General features: G+C 34.3%; 1 protein-coding gene across 12 annotated transcripts in view; it reads left to right on the top strand.

Moving 5' to 3' along the window:
* SLC38A9 (solute carrier family 38 member 9) overlaps positions 1-25,342 on the top strand; it is a 101,378-nt gene that overhangs the window by 17,786 nt on the left and 58,250 nt on the right. For 6 of the 12 annotated variants that reach the window (XR_009731758.1, XM_061393506.1, XM_061393507.1 and 3 more), the window contains 5 exons: positions 18,447-18,579; positions 22,009-22,130; positions 22,265-22,328; positions 22,559-22,652; positions 24,453-24,623. Coding sequence is in view for 11 of the 12 variants with exons in the window: in XM_061393506.1 (XP_061249490.1) it covers positions 18,447-18,579; positions 22,009-22,130; positions 22,265-22,328; positions 22,559-22,652; positions 24,453-24,623 (584 nt within the window). In the remaining variant the exon portion in view is untranslated. The other 6 variants (XM_061393511.1, XM_061393508.1, XM_061393509.1 and 3 more) reach the window with 4 other exon arrangements.

Consider the following 25,342-nt stretch of genomic DNA (forward strand, 5'->3'; position numbering starts at 1 on the left):
GGATTGCTTCATGCTCAGCTGCTGCTCTGGGATTATAACCTTTGGGAGTTGACCCTCCCAGCCAGCCTGAAACCAAATTGGGATTTGAACTTCCCTTTTTCAGTTTTCTCAAACTCTGTTTCCTCTTGCATTTCTCCCAGTACCTACAGCTTTCTTACTCATCTCTGTGTGTCCAGTTTTTCTCAGGGAATTCACTCAAAAATTCCCTCTAAACAATTCATTGTAAATTATACTTTTTCTTCCTCCCCTTATTCACTAATGCTTATCTATCCTATTGGTGCCAGCTCTGTTGTCTGATTAATGTTATGATGGCAAGCAATCTGATGTGTCAAAGATCTAGTCTGTTACTTTTTCATGACTATTTGCATTTTAATAAGGAGAATTCTAGAAATATAAAAGCCTAACCTAAGGATTAGATTTTTCTAATAACATTTCAAGGACTCTGGTAAGCCAGTGGGGTAGAGGTAGATATTTAAAATAGGCAGTCTTCTGGGTGCCCTTCAAAGATACCAAGCATGCTTATGGCCCTTATTTTTTTAAAGTGTTTATTTGTCTGCCCATGTGCAAACTGGCCTCTCTCACTTTTATCTGTCATTAATACTGTCACTAGATAGCAACCTGAATTGACTCTGTTTGTTATCTGTGGTCCGAGAGAGAGAGAGCTACCGGGTGAGAGTGAGCAAGCACATAACAAAGTGAAGAGTTTATCTATTAATGTGTCCTAGGCCAACAATAGTGATTGGAAGTGATTATTTGATTATTGAGGCTCAGTTTCATAGTTGGGGATTTATACAGGTCTAGTAAAGTAGTTTTTCCAGGAGTGTTGGTTTCCAGAGCTGTGTAATTGAATTTTGAGGAACTTGCCATCCATGTTAAATAGGCAGGACCAGGGCCCTTGACCATGCCCACATATCAGTGCCCTGGAGCTGAGGACCAATTTGCTGATTGTATATTATATCTTTTGTTCCCTTCCCTCTCCTTCCTCCTTTCTCCCTTCTTCTTGCCTCTCTTCTTTTCTCTCCCTCTTTAGTCTTCTTCTCTCACCTCTCTTCTCCCTACTTTCCACCATTATTTTTCTCCAATGGAACTCTTTTTGCTAAATGCTTAAAGAGGGCAATCCTGGCCATGGATTTAGAGATGCTTTAAATCTAACTATGGACTTTGTTAGAATGGGATCTTATTTTGAGTTTCATTGGAACCTTTTTATTCTCTCTAGTTCATAGGTTCTTTTACTTCTGCCAGTCTTTCCAGATGTCTTTGCTTAACTGTCCTTTTGCATTTATATTTGCTCTTCTGAGGTGCTTCCATTTCTTTCCCTAGATCTGTCTGTCCTATCTGATGGTTTCTTCCCTTGCCTGCAAACTAGTTCTTTATTTTCTTCCCTTTCATCTTCCCTCATTAACATTATTTGGACAAATCTGAAGAAAGAGGAAGCCTAATAATGGAGTATGACTAGTGCTCGTTAGGGCCAGTCAATCAAGCGTGTTTTGTTGGGAGGAAAGAGTATGAAGAGTTGGCCTAGCATTTTTCTCTGTCTACTCAGTTCTACTTAGTGTTATAACACCTCCAAGTATATAGTTGAAAAGGATTTTAGTGTATCAACCCCGCCCCCGCCAAAAAAGTGTAGTGGGCTGCAAATAAGAAAAGAGTTTATGGTGGTGGGGGAGGGGGGTGTCTTAAAATTATAATTCAGGAGACACACATTTGGGTAATCCTGAAGAGTGTTCTGAGAAAGTCAGGGCCTTATAAAGACAGAAAGCCATGAGATTGTTAATACTTGCCTGGAAAGAATTGTTATTCATCCTTAAGGAATCACAAGTTGTTTTAGGATAGGGGTCCTAGATGTAAATTACTGGTTATTTTAGGGTAAGGGTCTGATAAGTATCTTGAGTTTCTGGCAGATGTTCTAAATAACTTGCTTATCAGGTCAAAAGGTCAGACTGCATCCAAGCTGAGACTTGCATAACTCATACTTCCTTAATGGCTTCCTGGCTCCCTTTCAGAAAACTCTCAGCAATACCAACTCCATTTGGATTTTCCTTTCTTAAGTAATTATATCATTACTGCAAAAGTGATGAAACCCATTGCAAACTCATTCAATTTTCTTATTAAAGGAAATTAAGACTCCTTTTAACAAACAGACAAAATCAAATATTTTAAGTTGGAGGCTCATGAAATTTAGGGATCTTGTCAAAAGCCTAATGGATGACTGTAGCCCAAAGATAAGGAATTGATATAAAAGAAACATACTGAGATTATATATCTTTGTCTTGCCTGTTATATTTTAGTCTTAATCTCAAATTGTCTCCAAAAGTCTACTATATAATTTTCCTATGGCTTCTTGTTTTAAGATTTCATCTTGCAATCTATTCTGTATTTCTTTGTCCCCAAGTATAGTTTCTAAGGGCTTTTAAATATTAAGAGATAAGTGAATGCCTCAACATTTCAAGCTAAGAAATACTTTTCTATAAAGTGACATAGAAAATTACTTTGGTGCTATACTTATTTTAAAAAGTTTGATTCATTTGCAACATCATCACACTTCCTCATTTTTTCTATTTCAGTTAGCTTATAATTTAACTTGGCATGTATCACTACTTCAATTAAGGTTATTTCTCTTTTATCAAATTCATATCTGACTTGTTGTTATTTATTCTAACACTAGTTTTTATGTCTACCAATGCCTCTGGTTTTTTATTTTATTGTACTTCTTCCATAGAATGGCTTCTAATCTTCTCTTAAATTCTGGCTTATTTATTATAAATTGATGTAGCCATTGGTCTTCATCCTGTCTTTGAGTGTTGTTATACCCTAGCTCTTATATATTAAAATTGTTATTACTTTAGTATGTTACTTTCATTTTGTTTCTCCTTTATTATAGTTGGCTCAGAGGGTAAAACATCTGCCTACAATGTGGGAGACCTGGGTTCGATCCCTGGGTCGGGAAGATCCCCTGGAGAAGGAAATGGCAACCCACTCCAGTACTCTTGCCTGAAAAGTCCCATGGAAGGAGAAGCCTGGTAGGCTACAGTCCATGGGATCACAAAGAGTCAGACACGACTGAGCAACTTCACTTCACTTATTATGGTTAGAGAATAATTTTTATAAATATTTTCTATTTTATTTCAGCATTATTGAGACATAATTGGTCTGTTTTATTAAGGCTAGTTAATTTGGGTGTTAAAAATAATTGCTTAAAAAGAGGGCATGATCCTTAAACATTGCTAGTGGAATTGAAACATGATATAGCCACTCATTATTCCTTCCAGTTTTATTGAGATATAATTGACATCCAGCACTTTATAAGTTTAAGCTGTACATCATAATGATTTGACTTACATAATAAAATGATTATCAGAATAAATTTAATATACATCCATCATCTCATGTAGATACAAAAATTTAAAAACAGAAAAAAATATTTTTCCTTATAATGAGAACTTTAGGATTTACTCTCTTAACAACTTTCATATATAACATACAGCAGTATTAACTGTATTTATCATGTTGTGCATTATATTCCTAGTACATATTTATTTTGTAACTGAAAGTTTATATGTTTTCACTGCCTGTCTTCTTCCATTCCTCCTCTACCCTGCCTCTGGTAGAGTCTTTATTTCTATTTAGTCTTTATTTCTATGAATTTGTTTGTTTTTGAAGTATAATTGACCTGTAACGCAGTTCGTTCCTCTTATACAGCATAGTGATTTGACATTTCTGTGCATTTTAAAATGATCACTTCAATAAGCTTAGTTATGATCTGTCACCATACAAAGATACTACACTGACTTTGTTTCCCATACTATTCATTTCATACCCATGACTTCTTTTGCAACTGGTATAGCCACTTTTGAAAACAGTGTGATAATTCCTACAAATGTTAAATACAGGATTATCATTTGACTTAACAATTCTACACCTAGGTATATACCCAAGAGAATTGAAACATATGTCCAAACAAATATAAAGAAATGTCCATAACATTTATAATAGCCAAAAGTGGAACCAATCCAAATATCCATCAGTTGATATACGTATAAACCAAATGTAGTATATCCATACAACATAATATTATTTGACCATAAAAAAAGGATTAAAGTGTCAATATATGCTACAATATATATGAACCTTGAAAACATGTTATATAAAAGAGGCCACACACACAAAAAATATATGATTCAATTTATATGAACTATCTAAATTAGGTAAAGGCAATAGAGACAGAAAGAAGATTAATGGTTGCAGATACTGGCGAGAGGGAATAATGGAACTTCTTTTTGGAGTGATGAAAAGTTCTAAAGTTGATTATGGTGGGACTTCCCTGGCAGTCCAGTGGTTAAGACTCCACACTTCCACTGCAGGGGGCACAAGTGGTGCCCCTGATGGGAGAACTAAGATCCCACATTCTATATGGCATAGCCAAAAAACAAAAAATTGGTTTTGGTGCTTGAGAGACAACTCCATGAATGTTCTAAAAACTATTGAATCACACATTTAAATGGGTAAATTTTACAGTATGTGAATTAATATTTTAATAATCTATCATTTTTAATAAAGTATTTTTATTTTACTTATTTTTAAATTCTTTGGCCATGCCATGCAGCATGTGGGATCTTAGTTCCCAGCCAGGAATTGAACCCATGCTTCCTGCCATGGAAATGTGGAGTCTTAGCTACTAGACCTACTAGACAGACTGCCAGGGAAGTCTTGTTAATCTATTACTTTTTTTTTAATTAAAGAGGACAAGGGAGATTTTGCTTATGACAAGGGCAGACTAAGGAATTTGGACCAACCAACTGCTTAGAATAACTAGAAAAACTTACCACCCCTCCAATTGTTTTAATGTGCCTATGGACATAGGAGAACTGATAAGACAAGAACAGTAGGATCTAGATCTCGAAGAAGGAGGGCACCAAGAAAGGGAAGTGCAGCATTTCCTCAAGAGTATCTGCCAATTCTAGTTTAAGTTTATTAGCTGAGAAGCTATTAAATTGACAGAACTTTTGACAGCTTTACAAGGCCACAGGGAGAAAAATTGGAATTCAGTGCTCACTAAAAGTAGGCAGGCCCCTGCAAACTTCAAGCTGAAAAGCCTAGAAATATGAGTGAACAGGAAATAGAATGGTCTTCTTTCAGAGACTGTAGCTCAACTTTAACTCATCTCAGTTCCTAAAATTGAATTAAAGTAATCTAGGTCTGCTAAGTGTCTTAAATTGGTTCCCCAAAGCAAATGTACATCCTTTCTAAAGAAAATAATATTATTCTAAGCCTTCAACTTATTTATACTATTTTCTGTATACTAAAATTCCATTAAGTACAAGGCCAGGTACTTAAAAATAGCTAGGCAGAGAAGATAAACCAACATGATTAGAAATTGGAGACTTGGATATACAATGAAGACTGACAGATGATCCAGCTGATGGAGTTATCAGAAACAGACTTTTAAAGACTATTTTTAATATGTTCAAGGAAACTGAAATAAGATTGAGAATTTTGGCACTGGCTAAAAATATAAAAAAGAACCAAACTCATAGAAAATGTTTGCTGAATTAAAAAAGGGCCCAGATAGAAAATCTGGGAACAAAAGACAGAAAACAGTAACCTAAAGTAAGAAATCAGTCAATGATGAAAACAAATCAAGGCAAGGATGTAGAACAATAGGAGTGATTATGCAGTACTAGAGTTAAGTGTAAATTAGTATAATCACTTTGCAAGAGAGTTTGTAATTATCTGCTAGCATTTAGTATACACTATTTGTAATCAATAGAAACATTTCACCAAGAGACATGTACAAAAATATAGATTAAAAGTTATTCATAAGAGTGCCAAACTGGAAACAACCTGGATACCCACCAACCAGCTATGGTTAAATAAATCATATTTTCATGTAATGGAATATTACACATTTATAAAAATGAACAATCTACAGCTGCAAACAAGAATATGGATGAACCTCAGAAAGATAATGTTGGCGAAAGAAGCTAAACAGAAAAACACACATTGTGTTATTACACTTTATGTAAAGCTCAAAAGCAAGTAAAACTAATTTCATGTTTCTGTGCACCTGAGTGCAGAGTGCATGTATGTGGGTCTATACTTATCTGAAAATATACTAGACTGTTAACTGGTTATTTCTAATGGGTGATTTTAATTTTCTTATATAACATCTGTATTATCCTCAATATAAACAGTGTATGACTTTTATTAAAAAACAGCTTATCCAGAAAATATAGCATTCCCATAATATAGGATAAAAATAGTATATACAAAGTGAAGAACCCATTTTCTTACAGTGTTTAAGTCAACTGTACTTCTATAGGATGATAAATTTATCTTTTTTCTCTAAGAGTAGATTTTGTTTTGTTCTTGTATGGAGACGGTTCTGGAAAAAGACAAAAGCATAAAGAAACATAAACCTATCATACAGAGGCAAGTGTTGTTAAAGCATTTTAGTATATTTTCTCCTATCCTTTTCAATGATGTTTTAATGAGATCATATACTATATACAATTTTAATTTTTTTAACTTTTTCAATTTAAATTTTTATTACTTGTTGTTGTTACTTCTGCAAAATATTCCTTAGTTGTCTGCCTGCCTACCTGTTTTTTCTCCTTCTCTGCTTCTGTCCCTTGCTGTCTACTTCCTCCCTCCCTTTCTTTTGTTCTATCCCTTCCTTTTGTCGGTAAGCATTCACTAAGCTCCTTTTGGTGCTAGACACTCTGGGGAAGGAGATAGACACTCAGCAAAAGTAAAAGAGAGGTTATAAATATTTGATATGTATTTATATATATGTATATTGTATATGTATATATAATAATATATGTACATGCACTCAGTTTTGCCATTGTAGAATGAAAACAGCCATAGACAACACGTAACTGCATGGGCCTTGCTGTGTTCTGATAAAAACTTTATTGATAAAAACAGACTATGGGCCAGACTTGTCCTATCTGGCTGTAACTAACAACCTCTGGTCTGCAAGGAGGGACTGGACTTAGGTGTAAGCAACTGTAGGGACTGGTACTTCTGGAAAAGTTAAAAAAGTAAGGTCCACTCACCTTAATTTCTCTCCACCCTCACAGTTGCTTCTAATAGTTGTTCTAATCTAATGAGCCTTTTAGATAATTAAACAGTCTCCAGCCTCTCCCTGAACCTTAGGCCTCTGCAGCACATCTAGAGTTCTTTGGCAAGGTTTTCTAAGGGTTTTAGCTTAGATAATTTAGCCATAAATTCTAGGGATTATGACTGAGGCTAAGAATAATAAGTAAGGGGAAAGTACCAGATTTCAAGGAATTGTAAAAAATTTTACAATAAAAATTATCCTTAAGGATCATTGAAATGCCCCAAAAAGCTATGATCATTTTTCCATATTAAGAATTATTTCTAAATATCATTTTATATAAATGCATATTATTTATTTAACTATATCATAATTTAACAATGTTTAACTATTAAGCTGTTCACAATTTTAATTATTTTAAATAATGCTTTGCTTAGCAGCTTTCTACATGCCATATTTATACCATATTTTGATTTCTTCTAGTAGAGTCTCAAAAGTATAATTATTAGAATAAAAGGATGGAAAGCAGAATTAAGGTTTTTTTATATATTACTATATAGCCAAATTGTTATCTAGAAAGGCTGTGCAACTTTATACTCCTGCCATCTATGCGTGGAAGTTCCTGTATCAGAATCCCCTTTCTAGCACTGTTTATTTTCTTTTTCACTAAATTGTTTATAAAACTTTCCTATATGTAGAATTAGCTGATAAGAGCCAGTTGGCAGCAGATTTCATGTTGGACTGTTGCCTTATCAGACTGTTCGGTTATTTTGGGAGTGGTTTGCTAAGTAACATGGCATACAAGCAACAGTGGATTCTGGTCAGGCTACTACAGTGTTTGCCATTTGGGTTGAAGGCCAGTTTATGTAGACCATTTGTTTCTAGTGTCTTTTTAACTTTTTTTTTAATCTTATTTAGCTCCACCAGGTTTTAGTTGAATCATGCAAGATCTTCAGTTGTGGCATCCAAACTTCTAGTTGCAAGTGTGTGGGATCCCACACATATAGTTCCCTGATCAGACATCAAACCCCCTGCACTGGGAGCATGCAGCCCTTAGCCACTGGATCCCCAGGGAAGTCCCCATTTACCTTTCTTGAGGGTCATGATAAAGATTTCTAAAGCTTGATAAGTTGTTGTTGTTATTCATTTGCTAAGTTGTGTCCGACTCTTTGGGACACCATGAACTATAGTACACCAGGCTTCCCTGTCCTTCACTATGTCCTGGAGTTTGTTTAAATTCATGTCCGTTGAGTCAGTGATGCCTTCCAACCATCTCATCCTCTGTTGCCTTCTTCTCCTGCCTTCAATCTTTCCCAGCATCAGGGTCTTTTCTAGTGAGTCGGCTCTTTGCATCAGGCAGCCAAAGTATTGGAGCTTTAGCATCAGTCCTTCCAATTAATATTCAGGGTTGATTTCTTTTAGGATTGACTGGTTTGATCGCCTTAGTATTCCTTTCTTAAGTTATGGGAGAGGAATAAGAGGAAGGCTCTTTTTCTCTGGTAATCTGTTTAAAGAGTAGATGAATTTTTTGTGTTTTCAATTACTAGGTAACAATTAAGGTAATGAAGAAAGCAATTCTAGTGTTCATCTGAAGAATCATAAGTATATATCAAAAATAAGACTTGTCTCAATATATATACTTATTGAAATATTTCATTACATTTCCAGCTTTTGAGGAAATTTTAGTTAAAATTCTGGCCTGGCAATTTTCTTTTCCCCTGCTTTTTTTCTTTTTAATGGGGAGTAATTAGGCTTTGAAACTAGAAATTTTATTTCTCTTCCAGAAATTCTTTTGGTAGATTTGTGTAAGAAGGAGAGTAATAATGGGTGTGACATTGAGGGTTGAAGCCTATAATATCTATAATTTATATTATTACTTATTTATAATTAATATAAATAATTATAACTAAGATATAATTAAGTATATCTTAGTTATAATTTATAATTAAGACATTCTTTTCTTCCAAAAATTAATAATACTCTTACTTTATTGCAGTTAAAGAAATTGAGACAATTTGGGACTTACTGTAGCATTCTGATAAAATGAGCAAAAGAAAGAATGTGCTTGGAGAGTGTGCCCTCTTGGGAATTTCACATTCCTCATTGGCTCAGAGGGTAAAGTGTCTGCCTGCAATGCTGGAGACCTGAGTTCGATCCCTGGGTCAGGAAGATCCCCTGGAGAAGGAAATGGCAACCCACTCCAGTACTCTTGCCTGGAAAATCCCATGAATGGAGAAGCCTGGTAGGCTACAGTCCATGGGGTTGCAAAAAGTCAGACACGACTGAGCGAGTTCACTTCAATCTTACTTTGTAGAATGTCACTCATGGTGTTCTGTTGGAACTGCTTTTTCTAGGTAAAAAATAGGATGGGGTGGTGGTGGTGGTGGTGTTACTGTTTTATATCAACCTAGAGAAAAACTGAAGAACTGTTATGTTTGTATATACTTACAGGTGCTTCTAGCATCTTAACTTTGTTGAAAGTTCCTGATGTTTATTTATACAATTCTTTTGGCCTCATTCCAGTGCTGATACTAAAATCAAAACAAACAAAAAGAACCTTACATTTATGTTATTGATCATTTTGTAGCCATGAAAGAAGAGATTGTTTAATTTCAGCACAGTTGAATTAAAACAATTTATGGGTTTTTAAAAACCAAAATTTGAAACCATGAATTGCACTGAAAGAATTTGTAAATTCATTCTTAGCAGCATCTGTATTTAATTAAACTGTATAGTCCTGAGAATTGATATTCAGGTCAAGTTCTTTGTCCATGTGTCATTAAGAAAGATTTTTACTTATGACTAAGTAACAGCCTAGAATTTTAAAATAAAGAACCCATAACCTTAGCCAGGTATTTATCAGGTAAATACCCATAGCCAGGTATTTATCAGCATTTACTTTTTTATCATACCAACCTTATCAGTTAAAAAAAATAAGCTGAAAAATTGGAACTGTATATATTTATATGTGTGTATATGTACTTTTTTTTCTTTTTGTTTCATTTTTTATTTTTTTGTATGTGTACTTCTGTATTATGTATATTATAAAACACAAAAATAGAAATTTAAAAATTATGTAATGATCTTGATAGAATTAACTTTGAAGAAGTGAAAGTCACTCAGTTGTATCTGATTCTTTGTGACTCCATGAATATACAGTCCATGGAATTCTCCAGGCCAGAATACTGAGTGGGTAGCCTTTCCCTTCTCCAGGGGATCTTCCCAACCCAGGGGTCGAACTCAGGTCTTCTGCATTGCAGGCAGATTCTTTACCAACTGAGCTATCAGGGAATCCCAGTAGAAATAACTTTAAATTTTACTTAACAGTACATTAAAACTTTTATTTTTACTTTATAATATTAACAATAACAATAGAATATGCTTTATTATTTTTGAAAATCTTCTAACACCTTGCCACAATAGTAATTCAAGATAATTTGAAATTCATTTTTGCTCATCCTACAATAATATATGGAAGTTTTTGTTGAAATTTGCCTGGTAAATTTTTATCCTTCTCAATATGACTCAATCACATTTAGTGACTGCTGTGCTAGTTTGTGTATTCTGGTATTCCTTGTTATTAATATTTTTAAAGCCCCAAATACTCCTGTTTTTATTGGTTTAATACTGTTAACTTGGAAACAACCGGTAGCATTGTTCACCTTTCTTGGTTCTCTCTCCAGTCTATCCTCCCACCTCTCCTCTCCTTTAGAAAAAAATTTAAAAAAACACACTGGTTTAGAGAGAGCCTTCAGAAAGCAGCTAATCTCTTTCCTGAGGGGAGGGAGAAATTAACAGAATCATCCTTCTCAGGTTAACTGGAATTAAAATCAAAACTGTTACAAGCCAGTAGCTTCTTGGCCAGAATGGAGGAGCTACCTCACGGGTCTGAAAGTACATTAGAGGGGAGCTAAATACTTCAGGGATATCCATTTGGAAGGTACTCTGATGAGAAGGATACAAAGGAGAAAGAATCATTAGATATACTCAGATCTAATAATTTACATTGGAATTATAACTTTATAATGTTTTTTATACTGTTTTATGCAAAATGTAAATTTTCATGTTTGAAATAAATTGAATGTTTAATGTCACTGACTTTTAGCCATTTTATACTCTGAATACTTTTTAGTGAAGATATTAATACTTAGTATTATATAAAATTAATACCTAGATACTGGTGTTGTCATTTGCTTCATTATTACAATTTTTACTTTGATTTTTTTGTGTGGTTAATAACATGTTCAAAGACCATTTAGATTCTTTGGAAGTTCTTAAACATTAGAAAAATTTTAATCCGTGTCTATAAAATTGCAGTTTTGAGTTTTATTGGTGACAGACATTATTTTCAACAATAAAATCATGTAACAATGGAAACATTTTTAAACATCCATTATCAGAATATTTTCTGTATAATGTGAGTTTTTTAAAAAGCAACTGCTTTTTCAGGGACTTCCCTGATAGACCAGGGTTAAAACTCCAAGCTTTCAATACAGGGTACACAGGTTGGATCCCTGGTCAGGGAACCAGAATCCCAAACGTCACTCAGAATGGCAATAAATTACTTTTCAAAAAGCAACTTCTTTCTCAGTCATTGTTACAATATCTTTACTTTGAAGGGAGACAGATTAGGTATGTGGGGAGTTATTTTAGTTTTGGATACCTTCTGGGTACCTATGTAGCATACTCTTTACAGCCACAAGTCATCATAGAAGAGGTCAACATTGGAACAATTGTCTTGTTACAGAAAAAAGGTAGCTAATTCTTATTTAAGTTTAACAAATCTTTAAGATATTTTGCCACAAGATAACCAGCAAATTTCTGTTTGGTACACAAGAATTTTTGGGTCCCTCTTGATCTCATTACTGAATTTTGAAAGAATATGTTACTTTAAGATCTGTTTTTAAAGTTCTTTTTAATCATATGTTATATACAGTATACAGAAAAGTGTATGGTACATATGTACAATTTAAAAATTCATAAAGCCCACACCCATCCAACCAACAGTGAAGTCTAGAAATTAGCTGCACAGCAGCTGTTTTGAAGCTATTTTGAAGGTGTGTGTCTTTCACCAAACACATCCCTCTGCCTCCCTATAGGTAGTCACTCTCATGACATTTATGTGATCATTTTCCTGCTTTTCTTTATTATTTATTGTCTATGTATCCCTAAATACTGAATTCAGTTTTACCTGTTTTTGCATCTCATGTAAATGGGATCCTACTGTGTATATTCTTTTGTGACTTTTGTTGAGCATTATAGTTTTCATCCAAGTGGTACATAACTACTTTCATTGTCAGTGGTTTCTAGCATTTTATTCTATAAGTATCAGCAGTTTATTTATTCATTCTACTTTTGAACATTTGGGATATTTCCATTGTGGGACTTTTACAAAGAATGACATTATTGTATGTGTCTCCTGGTATATATATACAAGAACTCTTCTAGGATATATCCCAGGGAGTAAATTTGATGGGTAGTAGTGTATATGGGGTCGCACAGAGTCGGACACGACTGAAGTGACTTAGTAGCAGCAGCAGCAGCAGTGTATATGTATATTCAACTTCAGCTTCCCAGGTGGCTCAGAGGTTAAAGCATCTGCCTGCAGTGCGGGAGACTTGGGTCTGATCCCTGGGTCAGGAAGATCCCCTGGAGAAGGAAATGGCAACCCACTCCAGTACTCTTGCCTGGAGAATCCCGTGGACGGAGGAGCCTGGTGGGCTACAGTCCACGGGGTCGCAGAAAGTCGGACACGACTGAGCGACTTCACTTTCACTTTCATATTCAACTTCACTAGATAGTGCCAGACTCTTTTCCACAGGGGTTTTACCAGCTTATATTTCCAGTAGAGTTTCCATTGTTCTGCCTCCTACTAGTACTTGATATTGTGAGATTGTTAAATTTTACCATTCTGATGAACATATTATGCTGTGTCATTATATTTTTTCCATGAGATGGAAGTTGGTAAAGTGTTATTAATAACCAGTTGTAGGATTATAGGTGATTTTTATATTTTCTATGCTTTTAAAGCATTTTCCTATAGTATTTACACTTACCTCTTCAGCTACCACTTCATTGCTCTCATTCCTCTTTACAGAAAACTCTTTGCAAGGATTATTTGTACTCACCATACCAAATTTTTCTCTTGAACCCAGTTCATTCAGGATTTTGCTCTAACTACTCCGCCAAAACTGCTCACATGCAGGTAACCAGTGGTCATTTCATAGACTAGTCCTCATCTCATTTGACTTAGCAGTAGCACTTGACACAATCATTCTCTAATCCTGAAAAGTCTTTAATTTGCTTTTGGATACCATACTAAATTAATTTTCCTTTAGGTTGCTGCTTCTCATTTTTTATAGCTTTTGATACTTTGATTATTCCCTCCATCATTTCTCCCCCAGGTATTTATTTAAAATTTTTTTAAACTAAAGAAAAGTTAAAAACGTTATCTTCATGATTTTTGATTAACTTTTTTTCTGATTATAAAAGCAATATAGGTTTTGATGGTCATACTGTGGTTATATAAGACGTCATCACTGGGGGTTTACCTGCATGAAGTGTATATGGGAAATCTTTGTAGTATTTTTTCCAACTTCTATATTTCTAAAGTGATTTCAAAATGTATTTACTCACTGTATTTTATTGGGCTCCTATGATATGCCAGGTACTGTTCTAGGCCCTGGGAATAGAGTAGTGACCAAACTGACAAAAATCCCTGCTCTCGTGAAGCTTTTATTTATTAGAGGTAATCAGTAGTAAATAAAAAGTACATATTATGCTAGATAGTATAAATGCTAGAGAGAAAATGTAAGGCAGAAAAGCAGAGATGGTATAAGAAATGACAGGGATGGAGAACAGAGGTTGAAATTTTAGGTAGGGTGACAAGGATAACCAAATGTCTCATTGAGAAAGGGGACCTTGAGGAAGGACTTGAAAGAAGTAAAGAAGCAAGCCATGAAAACATTTAGGAGAAAGGCCTTCAGAGCCTCTGTTTAAAGTAATAACAAAGGTCCTAAAGTAGATGCATGCTTTCAGTGTGTCAGGAATGGTGAGGAAGGTACTGGGGTTAGTGTGGTACACAAATCCTAGAGATGGGGTGGTAGAGGGGTAGCAGAGAGCAGTTATGATATGTGAATCGGAGTTCAGGCTGGAGATAATAGTTGGAGTGCCATCAGCATGCACATTATATTTGAAGTTATGGGACTAAATGAGTCCACCAAGAGACTGAGTGTAGATAGAGAAGAGAAAATGGATTCAACTCTGGATTACCCTGACATTTAAGGATTGGGGGTTTGAGAAGGAATCAACTAAGAAGACTGAGAATTTGTCCCTTTAGGATTATGTCTATTGGCATGTGAAGTCCTCCAGGTACTAACCCAGGTTTCCCTCGTCTCTCACTACTTCTCTTCTTACTACTTGTAGTTTTAAAACATTTATCCTGCTCCCTTTCTGGGTTCTTTCTACATACTTTTCCATTCTTTAAAGCACAATTTTTTTTCTTTTCCTCATCCTTGATTAACTCCTTTGTATCTTTTCAGATTCACTTCAATAATAGTTTTCTTGTGGTCTGCCAGACATGATTTAGTTTCCCCTTCTATGTACTCTGCACGTACCCAGCATCACACAACCTTTTTGCTCCTATTATTGCTCATAATCACTTTCTCTTTCTATTTTTCCTCTCTGAACTGAAATTGCTCACTTACCTCTCTTCTCCAGTAGACTGTGATCCTTGAGGCTCTATGTCCTGTTGATTATTTAATATTTAACACAGTGCTTAATACTTTGTTGGCACTTAAACAATATTTCATAAACTAGAGAACCAATAAAGTAATTAACCCTAATAAAAAGAGAAGAGCTTATATAGGCTCAACCTTTGGAGATGTTTTACCGAAATTTTTACTTTCCTTTTAGGTTCAAAGGATTTGTTAAAGAAACCACTCATCACACACAATTTCAATAGTTAATAGGGGATTATTTGACTTAATTTCAACATACAGTCATTAAAAGAAGAGAAATAGAAACAATAGAGACAGCACCAAATTAGGCCAGCCGACCTCCAGACTTAAACAGTGCTGGGAAGTCCCTCATTAACAGCAATCTGGAGTCCCAATTGGGAAAAGGTCCCAGGCAGTGCATCCAACCACGAGTGAGACTTCAGATTGCAGTTTCAAGGGCTCCCACTTATAATTCCAGACACAAAAATGCAGCTCTGACTTTTTTTAACTTTTACAATGCTGTTTGTTTCACCTCTAGAATTTTGCTAGACCCCAGGGTGTTGGCCAGACCTCCAGGGGCTCAAGAATTTCGAAACCTGCTCTCTTATCTAAAGCGCCGCCTGACTTGCTGTGTTTGCAGGCAGGCATGGAATCCGGGCAGTACCCAGGCAGGTCAGAAGTGGGTCAGAGGCCTGCTCTCCTGCTTCTGAAGTCTGAACAAGACTTCCTCCATTTTAATTTCCCTAATAGGAGACATTGAGTAAAGTTGGAGCATAGGGCAGGGTTTTTGTGGAAGAGAATGTTATTTAGGCATCAGAGGAAGCAAGAAATGTGTCTATAAGCCAGAAATTACCAATATTTTTCTTATAGCAGCAAATATCTAGGCACAATGGCTTGATTAACTTCTTTTCTGTCTTCTTTCTTGAAAAGCTGCCCAGCATACACAGTGTTTTACCAAACAGGTAGAAACAAGTACAGTGGGTTCATTATTTTGAATGTTTATTTGCATGGGGTTTTTGTGAATACTTGATTCTCTTTTCATTTTCTAACAAACAGTTCCAATTTGGTAGGTGTTTGAGAGTTTCATCTTCCATAGAGATGTGAATAAAGAAATAGTTTTAAATCAAGAGTCTTCATTGTGAGAATGAACCTTCTTAAGAGTCATGGAATTGTTAGTAAATTTCAGAGAAGTGTAACTGGTCAGTAGAAGGGTGGAGACAGATTTAAAAGCCAAAAATTTTTAAGGAATTTAAGGAGTGGAACCTAGAAAAGGTGTTAGGTAAAAATAAGGTTTCTTTGTTTATAAGTGTATTAAATGAAAATACAGGGTTTTGAGTCACATTTTTAAATATTTTAAAAATTTTGCTGAATGTTAAAAACATTTTTTTTTCTGTAGCATGACCATAAATATTTTTAAGGTGAGATAAACATAACTTGTGCCTGAAATATTATAATTTCTTTCCAGTGTGACACAGTTGAGCTGCATTTCAAATGAGAAGTACCATTGATAGGGAGCATTCATGTGAAACTGTTCAAAAGAAAAAGTTTCAAAAAATGTTTTATTCTGAATATTCTCTGTATAGTTTCAATTTTAAAAGTGTTTTCAAATTCAACAAAAGTTCAATTTAGAAATATAATTCATATTTTTTGCTTTCTCAGATGAAGCTTTAGCATATGTTTCTAATAATTCAGTTAAAATATGCTGAGTTGTATATTTTTAAAAAGAATCTGCATTGAAAAGATTCCAAAATATTTGTTTGAACAGGCACTCAGCATCTTGATGAAAACTGTTGAAAAAGAACAACTTTCAGAGTCATTCTGCTCTCTGAGTACCCAAGCCAACTAAACTGGTACAGTTAACACTTCTGTAAGAGGCCAGGAGCCAAGAAATTGGAACACTTCCTGGACTGCTTTTTAACAGGCCTTCGAGCCAACTTAGTGCTTGGTATTAAATATTAATACCATTGAATTTTCAGAGTAACAAGCTACGAGTAGAACATTCTCATCTCTTTCTGTCAATGTCATGCTTATTAGTCTCTATTAGTTATCATTGATTAGCTTAAAGCTCTGCTTTATGTTGGCCTTAAAGCTGTAGTTTGTTTTTTAATTTTGTGGGATATCATTCTTACAAAACAAGAAGGGAATGTCCTGTAGAATGTGACCCCTCACTGTCTCCCAGACATAAATGTTTTTGTATTGCTTTTTTTAATACTACTGAGTGCTACAGTAGAGATGTAAATTATTTAGAACACCTAATGCCTTCAAAAGAGTGGTAATTATCTCAGGCTACCAAATTTATAAGTAAGGATAGTTTATTTGGCCTCTGACTCTTGTTTTCAGTGTATCCCCTTGAGATTTATTGACATCACTGATTTCATTTAGCAAATATATGCTTACTATAGATAATATATCATATTGATCTCTATATCTACCTATTTGCTCTAGGAAATGCTCTTAGATGTTTTTTGAATTGAACTAGAAAGTACCCACCATATTTAGGTGCTATGGTGGAGAGTAAATAATAAACAAAAGATTCAAAGATACTGTATGCTAACTAGAGAGACTAGGCTAAATTTAACTTCTCTAATATTACAGAGTTATTTGGAAAAATTGCATAAACTAAAATTCCAGTCACTTGGTTTTTCAAGTGCTTCCTGCAAGATTAGATTAACAGTGTCTCCAAAAATGGTTACCATACTTTAAGAAATTTTAAGCTTATTTCAGAACTATGAATGTAGAAGACTTACAGGGAACCAGTGATAAATCTCTTGGCTTTTTTTCCCCTTTATTATTTTGGATCTATGTACAATCTGAAATAGCAAATTCTATACAGTTTGGGAGACAATTCATTTGTAACTTCAAGGGATCTGAGGAATACAGTCATTTCATGCACCCCTGCAGATCTTTCCATTTAAAGTAGTTTATTGCTGGAAAGAAAGCAAATGGAGAGAGTTTCAGTAAGGAACTGAATGGGTTAATGACTGAACATGATGGTTGAAAATCAGAATCTATGGTTGATTGGGACACAGTTATGAGGAGAAAACATTGCATATAAATAGTAATGTAATGGTATGTTACTGAAATCTAAGAAAAGTAGAATGAGACAAAATACCTCTAGTGTCTTGATGTTCCATTTGATAGTACTTTGGATAAGTTTCATAAGGGAGTTGGTTGAGATCACTAATCCTTAGTACATGAACCAAGAAATAGGAATTGTATTTATCATAGGAAGTAATTTTGGCCCATAAAGGAGTAGAGACTCTTTAATAGAGGAATGTTTTTGTCTGTAATCTGTCTGATTCAATGCCAAACATTTTTCAGAGAATATTCAAAGCTGTGCCTAAGTTTCATTGTTGAAAACCGACAGCTGCTATATGTCTTTTAGATAACTGATTGAAGCTCTTTCTGTTATGTCTCTTCTGTTGCTAAATTCCTTAAGTTTAAAAAAGTGTGTTTAAAGTAAGAACTTTATGAAACAAAAGCTTTATTCTATACATTGGATAATACTTCTTTTGTGACATTTTCTTTTCCCACCAAAAGTGAGAAGTGAATGCCTTGCCTTGGTACATCCCATTTCTAATGGAGGACAAGAAGTCATTTTCTTCAATGGCTGACTTCCAGAATTTCTGCCTGAACGTTCTTTGTCAAGTGTATATTCCCTTCTCTAGGCCTTTCTATATAGAGCCCACAAACATCGTCAGTGTGAATGATGTCATTCAGAGGGTTAGCGACCATGCCTCTGCCATGAACAAGAGGATTCATTACTACAGCCGGCTCACCGCTCCTGCAGACAGGGCACTGGTAAGGGGCAAAGCATTGCTAATTGTCTAAGAAGTTGAAATGAACAGTGAACATAAGTCAGGGCAACTCCCAGTGGTTGAACTTTTTGCTGGCCATATTCCAAGGATGGCATCATGGAAAGTCAAAGATACTAATTAATACATCTTACATCTCAGACTAGTTCATTCTTATTAGCCTGGCATAGAGAAATTTGAAACAATCTCTTTATGTTTACAACACCCTAGAGATTTGTTAGATTGAATTCTGCTAATCCATAATCCTAAAATCTTTGAGAAGGATGAACTATTGAAGTAGTTTAGGTCATTGATTAATAAAATAAATAATAAGTTGTGCTTAGTCTATTCAATTTTTAAGTTTGTAGGTATAATGGAAAAATTTTTGAGATATTTTCTATAGGAATGAGAAACTGAAATTTATCATATCAGATCAGATCAGTCGCTCAGTTGTGTCCGGCTCTTTGCGACCCCATGAATTGCAGCACGCCAGGCCTCCCTGTCCATCACCAACTCCCGGAGTTCACTGAGACTCACGTCCATCGAGTCAGTGATGCCATCCAGCCATCTCATCCTCTGTCGTCCCCTTCTCCTCCTGCCCCGAATCCCTCCCAGCATCAGAGTCTTTTCCAATGAGTCAACTCTTTGCATGAGGTAGCCAAAGTACTGGAGTTTCAGCCTTAGCATCATTCCTTCCAAAGAAATCCCAGGGCTGATCTCCTTCAGAATGGACTGGTTGGAAGAGTCAAAGAGCAGATATTAAAGATTTTAAGCTTTGCAGTCCACCTACTGTCACATATTCTTTTCTGCTTTTGTTTTTGAATCATTTAAAATGTAAAAACTGCCCATAGGAAGAGACTGTAAAAAATCAGATTGAAGGCTACATCTTTCTATTAAATCTGTATTATTATCTTAGGTTCAAAACTATATAAGTAATTTCATGCTTATAAGAATTACCACATATGAGATGTTCAGAAATTTGAAAGTTTAAAGAAGAATGAAACATTCTGAGAAAAAAATGATTTTTATAGGTAATAATAAAAAGGGAGAAGGGAATTCAACATTCTAGATGTTTACAAGGGGCAAGGACTGAGCTAGTCACTTGAGCACAGATGTCTCATATTAGGCCTTGTGAATTCCTAAGATATCTTTTTGCGTAGTCAAAGTAGGGACTTTCAAAACATTCTGGGTGGGATCATTTGTTTCCCCCAATTTTTTCACTTTTTCTTATTCTAGGTCTTTACGTCAGTAGTTATGGTAAAGTCTTAGTGCCATATGAGAATTATCTAAGCCCTCTGGGGAGTAGAAGTAATCCAGTATCTCCAGGTCTAGTTCAGACCTCCTAGAGGCTGTATTCTCAGAAGCAAACTTCAGAGATACCAGCTGAGCCAGTCTAACTCTGAGTGTATGTTGTTTGCCTGGAAATTGTCAGCACTGTACACCAAGTTGAATCCCTTTTGTTAACTGACAGAGAGATGAGTCTAGTTAATCAAAGTATATAAACAGTGACCTAAAATTAATATGATATGACCATTTTAATGATTGTGTGTATACATCCATGCTCATTTTCTGAGAATCCCAAAATTATTTTTCTTAAAAGATTTTTAAAGGAAGAGAAATATGAAACCACAGGTGTCAGGTCTTTGCAGAGTTATAACTTTTATTTCTGAAAATTTCCCCACTTACTTTAATATTTTTATTCTAAATTGGAGAAGGGTAGTAAATCATTTGACTACCAACATCTCCCAGATGCTTGCTAATAAATGTGTGGCCTGCACAGGCCAGCATCACTGAGAGCATGTTAAAAAGGCCGACTCTCAGCCCTTAGTCCAGATCTACTGAATCAAAATCTGTATTTTAACAAATTTTCTGTGTGAATCACAAAAATATTCAAGTTTGAAAAGCACTGTCCTAGACCCACCGACAGAGTGTGGGATCCAATCTCCCAGTTTTTCTATATCTCCTAATAATTTCTTATCCTCTAGCTTTTTAATCCTATCCCTGATAGCTTTAGATTTTCACTTTTTCTGAACTTGCTCTGGTAGATATCATAGTTTATCTCCTGCCTGATGCAGACATGGTCCTGTCCCTTTTTTCTTTTACTCCATAGTAGAATACAGCAGAGCTCAGACCCTAGAGGACTGAGGGTAAAGAGAAGGCGGCAGACCTATTTCTATATATGCTTTTGTAGCTCTAAGAAATAATTGTTTACAAAGCCACAGGCATGGCATTCAAGACATTCTTTCCCCACAAGGCACCAAAAATTGTATGCATAAAAAGAGAAGGATTTGATATTCTGTCTTTTTGCTTCAGTTCGTATCCTGTCTACCTACTGAAGCCTAATATTCTGTCACTTCCTTGAGGTCTTTCCCAACTATTCCAGTCCCCATTATTGTTGTTATTATTATTGTCATTTCTGTGTTCCAGAATTGAACACTTAATTTTTATTCTTATAGCCTTATATAATTGTTTTATATGTTTTCTAACTGAAATTTAAACTTCTTGAAGTTAGGAGCCATATATTATTTTTTCTTGAACACTAAACCTAGCATTGTACCTAGCACAAAGTTGTAGATTTATGTAGTAAGTACTGATACAAAAGATTCTTGCTTTATACCAGTCAGTTCTTATGTCTTTAATATTATATGTAAGGACTACATATTCTCAAAGGACAATTCTCAGTGAGATGGTCAGAATTCCATCAGGAAACCATATTTCTTTTAACTCCCAGAATAGGGAGGTAGAAAGAAATGTGTCGGGGTCAAGTGGGAGCTATGTGTATGAGAAATATATACATATTTAATCATTCTTTTCCTGTGTGTCTTCAACCTCTCTCTATTGGTTCCATCCCTACTGTTTACATCTCCTGTCTTTAAGAATCTTTGTCTTGCCTTTACTTTAAGCCTCTTTAGCTTACCTTTTTCTTCTACTACCAAAGCATTTAAAAGAATAGTCTATATTTTTTATTCTTTTCTTACCCTTCTTTTGACTCCTCAATTTCTTATAGTTTGAGTTCCCAGCCTGCCTCTTCTCTAAAACCACATTCACATAGGAATTTGATGCCCACTTGATTCTTAAAATTCTCCTCACTTAAAGCCCAGTACTTTCCACATAGAATTACTTAATTTCAGTCTTTGTGGCTCTTCTTCCTCCTGTCTCGTAAAAGTAAAGAGAAAAATACTTTGACCATTGCATATTCTAAGAATTCATTCTCATTTGAGATGAACAGTTTATTATTTATAGTATTTAAACTCTTACTCCTTTAGATCTTACTATATTTAAAAAGTGATTTTTATGTTTTAATCAGGGGTACACACTGTTTATTTGTTCCTGATAGTTGGAAGTGTGTCTATAGTCAGGTACTTTATTGTATAGAAAATATCCTGTGTTGAACATTTACTGGTTCTAACATTTCTTTACTTTTTTTTTTAACCAGATTGCCCCAGATCATGTAGTTCCAGCTCCAGAAGAGTGCTACGTATATAGCCCACTGGGTTCTGCTTATAAACTTCAATGTTACACTGAAGGATATGGTAAAAACACCAGTTTAGTAACCATGTGAGTTAAAATACTTTTTGGAGCATAACTTAAATTATGTGTAAATAAAAATTACTGATTATTTTAATTTTTATCTTAATTAAAATATTTGAAGAGTCAAACTTTATGTTTTACTACTATTACTCTGCTTTCAGTTTTATGATTTGGAATACCATGCTGGGAACATCTATACTAAGTATTCCTTGGGGCATAAAACAGGTAATATAATTTTCAGCACACTTTGTATTAGAATTTTTTTCTCTTTGTATTGTGAGTTTTACAAGTTTTCATAAGTCTACATAAAATTATTAAAGAAATAGATTATTATACTTAGTTTTATATTAGCTGTCAGATATTTATGATAATTGTTTAGAGTAACTTAATATGGTTGCATATTAATTTATTCTGACATGATACATGTTGTTCTATATTTTTATTTTTTTAAACAGGCTGGGTTTACTACTGGAATGTGTGTCATCATGCTGATGGGCCTTCTAACACTTTATTGCTGCTACAGAGTAGTGAAATCAAGATCTATGATATGTAAGAATTTACCATTGTAAAAATAAATGATGTGGATATTAATAAGAATTGATGTTGAGGTGGATCACTGATGTGTGATAACACACATTTCACAAGTGTGTTAACTATTTTCTGCCTAAAGGTTTATTTCTCATAATTCATAGCATTTGGCAGAACTGATATGGTAATAAATTTAGTGGCTTTCTTTGAAATTCTGAGAGGCTAGTACTTTGCAGAATTCATTTACTTTGGTGCTAATTTCCTCAGAAGAATAATTTAAAAAGTCATATTTTAAAAATAAGATCTTTGCCAGAACTAAATTGAGAATTTTATGATTCTTATCAGTTAATTGTGACTCATTTTGACCTATCCCTACCAAAAGATCTAGATATTGGCATCTCCTAAAAGTGAAAATTGTAAATATGAAAATGTGAGCAATGTGTCCTTTATAATCAATTCTCAAAGTTGTACCAGCATGTCCACTCATTTCTATAAATTCTAGATCAGGGATATAACTTTTTAGATTGTTTTAAAGTAGTTTAGGACCTAAATAGATGTATATTATTTCAGTCAGTCTCAGCAAATGAGAATCAACAAACCAGGCTCTGCCTCCAGTTTTTTTGTCTCTACCAAGCAGTGGTATGTTTTTCTTAATTGTATTATTTCATCATATCCCTTTCCCATTTATCCACAAGCCCCTTGGTGCTCTTATAGATCTCCTAAATTCTTTATATGAAGTAGGCAGTTAACCCTTTATTGTGTCTTGTCAGTTTCTCTCGTATTCATATTTGAAATGGCTTTTGTATCATATTAGTTTGTTTATATCTGGCTATCTTTTCCATTGTAGTTTCTATTTCTTCAGTTGATAGAAAAGAACAATCTTTCAGTTTCTATTTTTATATTGTCATCTAAATTTTCAGTTATTTTTTAAATTCTTTAACTTAATTTTCTGAAATTTTTAATTGAAGTATAGTCAATGTACAATATTAAATGTTACAGGTGTACAATACAGTGATTCACAATTTTTAAAGATTATATTCCATTTATAGTTATTATAAAATATTTTCCATATTCCTCATGTTATACAGTAGATCCTTGTAGCTTATTTTATACATAATAGTTCATTCCTCTTAATCCTTCACTCCTCTATTACCTTTCCCACTTCCCTCATTGTCTGAAATTTTAATTGGCATGTTATGTAAATTATGATTCAAGAAAACGTTTCTCCATTTTAAGTATGCCAAATATTGGATATTGTCTTCTATCCCATATTGATTATTTTCTAGCCTTGGTTTATCACTTGCTATTATTAGTTACCTTAATCTACTTCTCAGAATCTACCTACAATGCAGGAGATCTGGGTTCAATTCCTGGGTTGGGAAGATCCCCTGGAGAAGGAAATGGCAACCCACTCCAGTGTTCTTGGCTGGAGAATCCCATAGACTGTAGCCTGCCAGGCTCCTCTGTCCAAGGGGTCGCAGGAGTCAGACAAAACTTAGGGACTAAACCACTGCCACCACCACTTCTCAGATTATCTGTACTATTTCATTGGCCTAACTTCTTCTTATATGTTTGTTCTATAATTTTTTGTTTTGTTTTTGTTTTTTTATTGACATATAGTTGATTTACAATGTTGTGATAATCTGCCGTATCTAATGTTTTAATTACTGTTATTTCATAAGATGGTCTAATGCCTGGTGGTGAAATACCCACCCATAATCTTTTGCTAAATATTTTGAATCAGTTTAGAGAACACAAATTATGAATATGGAATATATAATTGACATCTAATTATATTTTCCCCTTTTATATTTTATCTAGCATCAGTGGATACCACTACCTGGGAATATCCAGATGTCTGCAGATATTATTTTGGCTCCTTTGGGCAGTGGTCAAGTCTCCTTTTCTCCTTGGTATCTCTCATTGGAGCAATGATAGTGTATTGGGTGCTTATGTCTAATTTTCTTTTTAATACTGGAAAATTTATTTTTAGTAAGTATCCATATCATATGCTTTAGCATAATTATTTTCAAATATAATAACTACTATAATGTTTTGGTTTCAGTCTTAAATTCTGGACTTGGAATTAATGAAGTAAAAAGTAATATTTATGATTCTAGGAGATATACTTGATTCAGTTTGTTTTCTATGGTTTCTATGTTGATCACAAATATAAAATGTATGTTAATTCCCAAAACCTTATTTTTGGGTGAATATATTCCTTCAAATTCTCTAATTAACGTAAAATATTTCTAAGTTCCAAAAGATGTTTTAAGCATTGTTTGCATTGCCTAAGAATGAATTTTTTTCCTGCTTAAGTAATGGTATCCGTTTAGAAAACATGATCTCAACCTATACTCACTCTCCACCTCAACTAATATAGTTATTATATAAAGTAGTATATATAATATTATTATTATATCATAATAAATACTATTCTCTTTTTTATATGGAATTTGCATTAATTAAAATATACACATCTTGGCCATATAATTTTGACAAATGGATACATCCATGTCACTCACACCTCCTTCATGAAACATTTCCATCTTCCCAGAAAGTAGTGGTGTATTTTTTAATTATAAAAAATTCAGGTTATTTGTTGCCATTATAAGAGAACCTAGTTCATTTTTTAATATTTATCTTGAATCTCACAAATGTGTTGAATTCTTATCGCTTATAATTTTGTAAATTCACTTTGGATTTTCTAT

The sequence above is a fragment of the Bos javanicus genome, chromosome 20 (assembly GCF_032452875.1).
Source record: "Bos javanicus breed banteng chromosome 20, ARS-OSU_banteng_1.0, whole genome shotgun sequence".
Taxonomy (NCBI): Eukaryota; Metazoa; Chordata; class Mammalia; order Artiodactyla; family Bovidae; genus Bos; species Bos javanicus.